Source organism: Amphiprion ocellaris, chromosome 24 (genome assembly GCF_022539595.1).
Source record: "Amphiprion ocellaris isolate individual 3 ecotype Okinawa chromosome 24, ASM2253959v1, whole genome shotgun sequence".
Taxonomy (NCBI): domain Eukaryota; kingdom Metazoa; phylum Chordata; class Actinopteri; family Pomacentridae; genus Amphiprion; species Amphiprion ocellaris.
In genome coordinates, this window is record NC_072789.1 from 16,395,617 (window position 1) to 16,406,293 (window position 10,677).

The 10,677-nt window shown below is 39.1% G+C and overlaps 1 protein-coding gene across 1 annotated transcript; it reads right to left on the bottom strand.

The window, feature by feature from the left end:
• Positions 1-5,502: 5,502 nt before the first annotated feature.
• Positions 5,503-8,164, bottom strand: LOC129348225 (hexamerin-like). Its single transcript, XM_055008087.1, has 2 exons — positions 8,120-8,164; positions 5,503-5,850 (listed from the first exon to the last, which is right to left on the bottom strand). Exons 1-2 carry the CDS (start codon positions 8,162-8,164, stop codon positions 5,503-5,505), a joined length of 393 nt encoding a protein of 130 aa, XP_054864062.1.
• Between the last annotated feature and the right edge of the window lie 2,513 nt (positions 8,165-10,677).

A 10,677-nucleotide genomic window follows, 5' to 3' on the forward strand; every position in this document is an offset into this window, starting at 1 on the left:
GACTTTCACACATTATTGTCCAGTGAAAATCAGGTTTTTGTGCAGCCAGACTTGATCCTGATTTGAGTGTTTCAGTCCTGTTCTAGTGATGAAATGAGAACTTCCTTCATCTTGTGTGTGATGGAGAAGAATAAAGGGCTGTGGCTAAAAATCCTGACTCTGAGTTCTTCATTACAAACATACATTATATCAGCTGTTTATTATTCATCTGCTTTATTCTACTCAACATGGAACAGAACGATAAGAACAGATACAAATTTAAATATAGAATATCATATATTTTCAACTTAGTGCTGTTTTGAGTTGCTCTTCACTTTTTTGTTTGAATCTTTATAGTTCTCTATATTCCTTTGAGGGCTAAATCCTGCCTGCTGACGTCTGACGTTACGGTGAGCGTATTGCGTCACTTCCTGTTGTAGCGCTGTGTTGTGTTCTGTGACTGTTGTAGCTTATCCACTCCATCTAATTTGATATTCATTAAATCTGTGTGTAGCGGTAATATTTGAATCGTAACATACACTCGTTTTCTTCACGCACCCTCTCAGTACTTAATTCTAAGTTAATATGTTATCTCTGTCCGCTAGCCTAGCACTTAGCAGTTAGCATGGCTTCTCCCTCTTCCTCTCCTTCTCTTTCCTGCTCAGTGTGTCACATGTTTAGTTACTCCTCTGCCTCCTTTAGTGATAATGATACCTGTAATAAATGCAGTCTGTTTGTAGCTTTGGAGGCGAGGCTCTCTGAATTGGAAGCGCGGCTCCGCACCATGGAAAACACCCCGCTAGCTGTTAGGCCAGGCTCCCTTAGCCGGTGCGGACCGCAATAATATAGCTGCTAGTGTAGCTTCTGCTAGCCGTCCCCAAGCAGCTCCCGAGCAGCCGGGAAGTCAGGGTAGCTGGGTGACAGTTCGTAGGAAACGTAGTCCTAAGCTCAAGCCCGCTGTCCCGGCACACCACAAACCGCTTCACGTTTCTAATCGTTTTTCCCCCACTCAATGACACACCCGCTGAGAAACCAACTCTGATCATTGGCAGCTCCATAGTCAGAAACGTGAAGCTAGCGACATCAGCGGACCGTAGTAAAATGCCTCCCAGGAGCCAGAGCGGGCGACATAGAAGCAAATTTGAAACTGCTGGCTAAAGATAATCGTAAATACAGTAAGATTGTTATTCACTGTCGGCGGTAATGACACCCCGGTTACGCCAATCGGAGGTCACCAAAGTTAGTGTGGCATCGGTGTGTAACTTTGCCAAAACCATGTCGGACTCCGTAGTTTTCTCTGGACCCCTGCCTGATCTGACAAGCGATGATATGTTTAGCCGTATGTCATCGTTTCGCCGCTGGTCGTCTACGTGGTGTACTGCAAACGACGTTGGCTTTATAGACAATTGGAGCTCTTTCTGGGGAAAACCTGGTCTGATTAGGAGAGACGGCATCCATCCCACTTTGGCTGGTGCAGCTCTCATTTCTAGGAATATGGCTGATTTTATTAGAACTCCTAAAGCATGACAACCCAGAGTTCAGACCAGGATGCAGAGTTGTAGTCTTCCACACCTCTCTGCAGTTTCCTCTCAGCTGTCACCCTCCAGTAAATCACTTAGCTTTATTGAGACTGTGTCTGTCCCCCGACCACCAAAATTCAATAAATTAAGCAAATCAAAAATAAACAAAAGACATAGTAACCATAAAAATCTAATTAAAATTAATACCACTATTTCAACTGAGCGAAGAAACAGGACAATTAAATGTGGTCTGTTAAATATTAGATCTCTCTCGTCTAAATCTCTGTTAGTAAATGATTTGATAACTGATAACCAGATTGATTTGTTCTGTTTGACTGAAACCTGGTTGCAGCAGGAAGAATATGTCAGTCTAAATGAATCAACTCCTACTAGTCATACTAACTGTCATGTTCCTCGAATCACGGGCCGAGGAGGAGGAGTGGCAGCAATTTACCTCTCTAGCTTAAAAATGAACCAGAGACCTAAACCTAGTTACAGTTCATTTGAAAATCTTACTCTCAGTCTCTCTCATCCAGATTTAAAAGCTCAGAAACCAGTTTTATTTGTTGTTGTATATCGTCCTCCCTGCTCCTTACTCTGAGTTTTTATCTCAATTCTCAGACTTTTTATCTGATTTAGTGCTCAGCTCAGATAAAGTCATTATTGTGGGTGACTTCAACATTCATGTTGACGTGGACAGTGACAGCCTTATGACTGCTTTTAATTCAATATTAGACTCAATTGGGTTTTCTCAACATGTAAATAAACCAACTCATAGTTTTAATCATACCCTTGACCTCGTTCTGACTTATGGCATAGAAATCAAACAGTTAACAGTATTTCCCCGGAACCCTCTTCTTTCTGACCATTTTATGATAACATTTCAATTTACAACAATAGATTGTATAGGAGTTAAGAATAAATATCATTACAGTAGATGTCTGTCTCACAATTCAGTGACTAAATTTAAAGAAATAATACCCTCTCTATTTAGTCCAGCACCACTTACTGATATAATGGAAGGGAAATATTATAATTTTACCCCCACAGAAGTGGATTATATTGTTAATAATGCTGCAGCCTCACTGCGTACAACACTTGATAGTGTTGCACCTGTAAAAAAGAAAGTTCTATCTCAGAGAGGACCTGCTCCTTGGTATAATTCCCAGCTGTGGACTTTAAAGCAGGCGTCCCGAAAGCTGGAAAGGAAGTGGTACTCCACTAATTTAGAGGAAGTTTATGTAGCTTGGAAAAATAGTCTAGTAATTTATAAAAAAGCTCTTCGTAATGCCAGGACAACATATTATTCATCTTTAATAGAGGAAAACAAGAACAACCCCAGGTTTCTCTTCAGCACTGTAGCCAGGCTGACAAAGAGTCAGAGCTCTGTTGAAACTTGTATTCCTTTAGCTTTGAGCAGTAACAACTTCATGAGCTTCTTTACAAATAAAATTATTACGATTAGAGAAAAAATTAATCTGGCCCTTCCTGCAAATGTCACAGATGTATCATCGAGTACAGATACTTTAGAATTGGCTGTAAGACCAGATGGATATTTAGAATTTTTCACCCCCATACATCTCTCTGAACTCATTTCAATAGTTTCTACATCCAAACCATCAACATGTCTTTTAGATCCTATCCCAACTAGACTGTTCAAGGAGGCTTTACCTTTAATTAATTCCTCAATGTTAGATCTGATTAATCTCTCTCTAGTAACAGGTTATGTACCACAGGCTTTTAAGGTTGCTGTAATCAAACCTTTACTTAAAAAGCCCCACTCTAGATCCAGATGTTTTAGCCAACTATAGACCAATTTCCAACCTCCCCATTTCTCTCTAAAATTCTGGAAAGAACAGTTGCAAATCAATTATATGAACATTTACAAAGGAATAGCCTGTTTGAAGAGTTTCAGTCAGGCTTTCAGAGTGCATCATAGCACAGAAACAGCTCTGGTGAAAGTTGCTAATGACCTTCTCATAGCGTCAGATAATGGACTGGTCTCTATAACTCATTTTATTGGACCTTAGTGCAGCATTCGATACAATCGACCACAAACTTTTATTAGAGCGACTAGAACATTCTATTGGCATTAAAGGGACAGCACTGGACTGGTTTAAATCCTACTTATCAGACAGGTTCCAGTTTGTGCATGTCAACAATGACTCTTCTGAGCATACTAGGGTTAATCATGGAGTTCCTCAGGGTTCTGTCTTAGGACCAATACTGTTCACATTATACATGCTTCCCTTAGGCAACATTATTAGGAAGCACTGTATTAATTTCCATTGTTATGCTGACGACTCAATTGTATTTATCTATGAAGCCAAATGAAACTAATCAGCTAGCTAGACTGCAAGATTGTCTTAAGGACATAAAGACCTGGATGACCTATAATTTCTTACTACTAAATTCAGACAAGACTGAAGTCATTGTATTTGGCCCCCAAACATCTTAGAGAATTGCTTTCAAAGCATATAGTTACTCTGGATGGCATTACATTGGCCTCCAGTACTACTGTGAGGAACCTCGGTGTTACCTTTGACCAGGACATGTCCTTTAACTCGCACATAAAACAAATCTGTAGGACTTCCTTTTTTCCACCTGAGAAATATTGTGAAAATCAGGGAACATCCTGTCTCAGAGTGATGCAGAAAAACTAGTCCATGCATTTGTTACTTCTAGGCTTGACTACTGTAATTCCTTATTATCAGGTTGTCCCAATAGCTCTCTGAAACATCTACAGCTGATCCAAAACGCTGCAGCCAGAGTACTGACGGGAGTTAGCAAGAGAGATCATATTTCTCCTATATTGGTTTCTCTTCATTGGCTCCCTGTTAAATCTAGAATAGAATTCAAAATCCTTCTTCTGACATATAAAGCTCTTAACAACCAATCTCCATCATATCTTAAAGACCTGATAGTACCATATTACTCTAGCAGAACTCTTCGCTCTCAGACTGCAGGCTTACTTGTTGTTCCTAGAATCTCTAAAAGTAGAATGGGAGGCAGAGCCTTCAGTTATCAGGCACCTCTCCTGTGGAACCAGCTCCCAGTTTGGGTTCGGGAGGCGGACCACCCTCTCTATTTTTAAGACCAGGCTTAAAACCTTCCTTTTCGACAAAGCTTATAGTTAGGGCTGACTGGGTGACCCTGACGGGGTGAGCTGGTGTTTTCATTTGCACAACTGACTTCCCCTCTTGACGTCCCTTTAGTTTGCCCCTAGTTATGCTGCTATAGGCCTAGACTGCTGGGGAACCTCTCTTGATGCACTGAGAGCCCTTCTCTAACTACCTATGTATTTACTATATATACCCATTATTGCATTACATTCACTCTGTTTCTTTCTGTGTCCTTTCTCCGAGTGTCCCTGGTCCCAGAGCTGGATGCTGGATGCTTCAGATGTGTGGCTGTGTTTTATGGTCCTTGTGTCCCACCCCCCCACCTCTCTATCTCTACCCCTCTATCTGTATCCCTCTATCTCTACCTCTACCCCTCTATCTCTACCTCTCTACCTCTTCTGTCCCTCTCAACCCGCCCGGCCAGCAGGCAGATGGGTCCCCCCACATTAGAGCCGGGTTCTGCTCGAGGTTTTTTTCCCTGTTAAAAGGGTGTTTTCCTTGCCACTGTCGCCTTTTGGCTTGCTCTGGGGGTCAGGCATATGGGTTCTGTAAAGCGTCTCGAGACAATTTGACTGTAATTGGCGCTATATAAATAAAATTGAATTGAAAATTGAATTGAATTTTTAAAGCTAGCTTGAGTAGTTATTCTGCTAAATTGACATGTAGCCATTAAATTATTCACTAGTGGCATTTTGGTAATTAATTTGTGGTTAGAAAACACATGAAATACCAGAAAAGCACTCAGAGAGCGTAGTACTCCTCCAAGGCTATTCATTCCCCCATATGGCATTGTCAGTCGTTGTAGTAGAAGTAGTTGTAGTCGTAGAAATAGTTGTAGTAGTAGTAGTAGTCATAGCCGGAATGATCGTAGTAGAAATAGTTTAGTCGTCATAGTAGAAGTAGCTGTAGTCATCATAATAGAAGTAGTTGTAGTCGTCATAGTAGAAGTAGTTGTAGTCGCTGTAGTAGTAGCTATCATTGTAGTAGTAGAAGTAGTCATAGTAATAGTAGTCATAGCTGTAAACATCGTAGTAGAAGTAGTTGTAGTCGTCGTAGTAGTAGTAGCTGTCATCATCATAGTAGAAGTAGTTGGAGTAATAGTAGTCATAGTAGTAGTAGTCAAAGCTGTCATCATCGTAGTAGAAGTAGTTGGAGTAATAGTAGTCATAGTAGTAGTCAAAGCTGTAATCATCGTAGTAGAAGTAGTTGTAGTAGTCGTAGTAGTAGTTCTACTTTTAGTAGTTGTCATAGTAGTCGCAACAGTAGTCATAATAATAGTAAAAGAAGTCGTAGTAGTAGTAGTCACAGTAGTAGTCATAGTAGTTGTAATAGTAGTAATAGAAATATTACTCTGTTGATCCACCACTTTGATCCAGACTAAAATATCTTAAGAACCACAATATTAACAGTATTTACCTGAATACATTTCCACAAGTATTTTACCTAAGTATGCACATGTACTTTATTTGATTATTTTCTTTTTATGACACTTTACACCTATATTTCACTTGTAATAGTAGTAGTAGTAGTAGTAGTAGTAGTAGTGGTAGAAGTGGTACGAGTACTAAAAGTAGGTGTAGTAGTGGTCATAGTAGATACACACACACATAGCAGACAGTGTGTAGTTTGATTTCAAAGTGAATTATTTTCAGTTTTCAGAGTTTGTACAGTTCACTAAGGTGGTTTCTGTTTGGAGGTGTCACCTTCACCAAACTGATTTCAGCCTACATGTTGTTTATGCTCCCAGACTAACTGACTCAAAGGCAGTAATCCTACGCATGCATGTGATCTACTACACAACCTACGCTGTGTTCCTTGCTGCTGTTTCATTTTGCATCAGGCTATGAATGCTTGTGTTTCTAGACAAAAATACATGGATGTGTTCACGAGCGCTGCAGGGACTGGAGTGTAGAGCAGCATGCAGATGGAAAAGTAGATGAGATGTTTCTCTGGACCTTCTGATCACATTTTCTCTGCTGTGAAATTTGGAATTCGTCTCTGGTGCCTGAATTCAAGCTGACTGTAGCCTCCCTTCTCTGAGTGAGCAAGCTGTTCATTCTTCAGCCCCTCTGAATACCAAGCAGCTGCTCAGCAATTCTCTGCTCCTGTCACATTTTTTTACTCATGGTGGACTCGTTTTTCACCACATTATGAAGTCCTGCATCTCCATAGAAGCAGCAAAACCACGGCTGGAAGTAAAAGGAACTCAAATATGTATTTTGTGTGCTTTGACAAAGTTAGAATGCCATAAATCATAAAAACGTTTCCAAACTTCTCTGGACATCAGCTGTAGAAAGGTGTTTCTCCATGCTGAATGTATCTCCAACAACTTGCTCCTCTGTTCACTGTTTCTGAGCCATGCTGCATTGATTTTATTGATCCTGTAGGTTTTATTTTCTCCCTAGTCTCTCTTGTCATCTGTTTTGTGTCTTGTTTCTCATTTCTTCTAGTTTGTGTTGTTTTGTGTCTCATTCTTCTTGTTTTGTGTCTCGTTTTCTTACATCACTTTGTGTCTATTTTTTCTGTTTTGTGTCTTGTTTTTGTTGTTTTGTCTCATTTTTGCCACTGTGTTACATGTTTTTATTTCTGTCTTATGTCATTATATGTCCCAGATATGTCATATTGCGCCTTGTTTTTGTTGCTTTGTGTCTCTCTATGACAGTTTTGTCTCCACATACTATAGATATTTAACTATTTCTGTGTTTCCAGCCTCTACAAACTTTTTCTCTTTACTCTGCTCATCATCTGAAGAAAGATGTTTCTCCATGCTGAATGTATCTTCCAACAACCTGCTCCTCTGTTCACTGTTTTTGAGCCATGCTGCATTGATTTTATTGATCCAGTAGGTTTTATTTTTCCCTCGGTCTCTCTTGTTGTCTCCTCCCTGCTCTGTAAAAACACGACCTGCACTTCTGACTGTTAGTCACATCTGAGTCAATCATAGATTCTCAGTTTTACTTAGGTACTCAGAATAATTTGTCTTTTTTGTGTGAAAGGGTTCATTTTTTGAGAATATTCCAATAAGACACATTGAAATAAGTGATGAAATAATTCCTTTAATTCCGCAATTTTCTTGATGTAACTGCACGTCACACATGCTATGTTCACAGACCAGTAAGAAGTTGAAAATGTGAAGATTTTTTGTTTTGTTTTTGCAGTTTCTTGTAGATAAATGGTTTATGTTTGGTGATTAATTTCTAGATCACATGCCTTTTAAACTCACCGATAGATCTTGGAGGTTTAGAGGTTTAAAGTCACATTTTAAATCCACTAGTTTGGAGATGGACACAGAAATGTCTTTACAAAGATTCTCATGTTAATTTATATTTTTGACAATCTTCCCTTTTGTCAGCACATATTCATAGGACACACATTAGATTCAACAGATTGCTGTGTTCGGTTTTACACATGGGAGACACAGCCGGGCATCACACACAAATACACACAAACATAAACACACAAACACACACGATACACCCCAGCAGTCCGCCCACATACAGCCACTGGTCCCAGTCCAGGAACTGTGCCACCAGCTGTCGCCATGTTGGCCGTTGTCCTGATGTAGAAGGTGTGTGTGTGTGTGTGTGTGTGTGTGTGTGTGTGTGTGTGTGTGTGTGTGTGTGTGTGTGTGTGTGTGTGTGTGTGTGTGTGTGTGTGTGTGTGTGTGTGTGTGAGAGAGAGTGACGGAGATGGAGCTACTTCTAATGATTGTACCAACAACAGCTGAAGTGACTTTAAGAGCATTTTGGACCTGAAGACTGTGATGAACTGATTTAACTGAGACTCATCAACATACATGCTGTTAAACTGCTAACTGGGTCAAAGTTTCTGGAAAAATGCACAATCACTTAAAATGCATCTAACAAGAAGTCAAGACTGTAGTGGAATAGGAGGGAGACGTGAAGCACGGATGAGTTAACGGATAAACAAAGTGGAAAACAGATGCACAGACTCAACATGTGACTAAACACTCTACTTATCTGAAACCACACATTCTCCAGTGAAAACTACATAGCAGCATTTAACGATAGATTTTTTTTTCTTAATTTGTGGGATATTAAAAACACATAAACAGTCTAAAGTATCTGTAACACCAGTGAAGAAGGTGGACACCTGGAAAGATCTGACTTCTGTAAATCTGCTGCATTACAACAGATCGTCTTAAATACACTGATTTGTAGAATTAATTGACAAAAAAGTGTTTTATAGCGGTTACACAACCACTAGCTACAGAAACATTCTTTGTCCCTGAAAAGGAAAGTTTTTTTTCTTTGTTTTATATCATATGCAATTCAGATGAAACTTATGTCCATCATGAGCTCACTGGACTTTAATATTATTACAATTCAACCCTATGAAGCCCAAAATTTGCTGAAAGGTTTCAAACAATGTTAAATTTCAAAAAATAACCAGAATTACACCATTTATCAGAACAAGAAACTGTAAAATCAGAAATAATTCAAGCACAAAAGGAAAAACAAAGCACTGTCTTAGTGAGCATCGATGTGTTCGACTGTGTAAATTGGAGTTTTCTCTATAAAGTATTAGAACGACGAGGATTTAACGAGAAATCAGCACAGTTAATGAAAACATTATACAAAAAACAAAAGATCAATGGTTGAAAATAACTGAGGAAATCTACATAATGGAAAAACTAACTCACAAACTGAGACTATAGGAAGCACAAATGGACCAAAAGTGGACTAAGTGGACTGAATACAGGACTGAAAATGGGAACGTTGGAAGAGAGCAAGGGGAAAATTATGATTAATAGGACTGAAGGATGCTGTAGATGCTCTGTTACTACCCAGGCATTGTTCAGTTGTTTTATTTGCTCATTTGTTTTTCTTGGTTTGTGTAATTATATAAAAATAAATAAAACCTTGGGTGGAAAAAAACAATCAGAAGTAATTTACAAATTTTCAGCTTTCCGATTTTCTCAAACTACTCACGTGAAACTTAGAGTTCCATCAGAAAAAATAAATCAGATTTTGTAATATTTGATCAAAAGTAATTTATTCTGCATGTCTCATTTAAGAATTTGGCCCAAAAAATAAATAAATAAATAGTTTGAACTAAAATAATTGTGTAAAAAACTACATATTCTGGGATCCTTGTTGACTCAGCTGTGGCCAACAGTCATGTGATAAAAATTCAGCAACTATTTGTCTGAATCACTGTGTGTGTTTTACACCAAACAAACAGGAGGAAAAAGAAGACAAGTAGGGAAACAAATTGAAAATGTAAGCAGTAAAACATCTCTATCATGTAGAATCACTACTGTTTTTCTAGTATTTAAACACCTGTGGGCACTTGGAAAAATGTTGTCCATGTTGAGTCCAAGTTTTTTCAATTATTGAAAAATAAATTTTAAATAAAGGAAGTTTTTCTTTTAATGACTCGTGGCATCATGATTTTGTTTTTGAGTTCTTTCTACTTCTAGTCATGGTTGTGTTTGTATGGAAATGCAGCTTTCTTCTGCGTTTATTTGCTCTCTTGCACTGCTTTTCCAAATAAAACAGTGCAAGCTGTTGATCTATGGTTGGCTGTAAGAATGAACACAAAATGTTTCATGCACTTCCAGCATCTAAGGAACTGAACACATTGGATTATTGGATTATGTGTATTTTTGATGGCAATGTCCCCACAACATTAGAACAATCCTGCAGCCAATGCAGCTAATAATGGCAAACTTAAAAATGCTGATATTTACATGTATAATGACAACCTCCTTCGTCTGATTTGCCTCAAACTCAAGGTTGCACTTCCTCAAGACCCCAGCGACGCACACACCAAGTTTGGAATGGATCGGATGAACGACTGCCGAGATAATCGAAGAACACACACCAAGACACACACACAGATTTCCTGGTTTAGCAGAGAAGATGGAAGATTCTAGAGCCAGACTTCTAGAATCTTCTGCTGTGAAGTTCTGAATGTGTGCGTGTGTGTGTGTGTGTGTGTGTGTGTGTGTGTGTGTGTGTGTGTGTGTGTGTGTGTGTGTGTGTGTGTGTGTGTGTGATCCCTGTTGTTGTCCAAAGGCAAATGATGTCATG

Coding starts and splice junctions, on each gene's coding strand:
- LOC129348225 (XM_055008087.1), bottom strand. CDS start 8,164: ATGGCGACAGCTGGTGGCACAGTTCCTGGACTGGGACCAGTGGCT. Junction 5,851..8,119: donor CTGGACTGGGACCAGTGGCT/GTATGTGGGCGG, acceptor TACTAAAAGTAG/AACTACTACTACGACTACTA.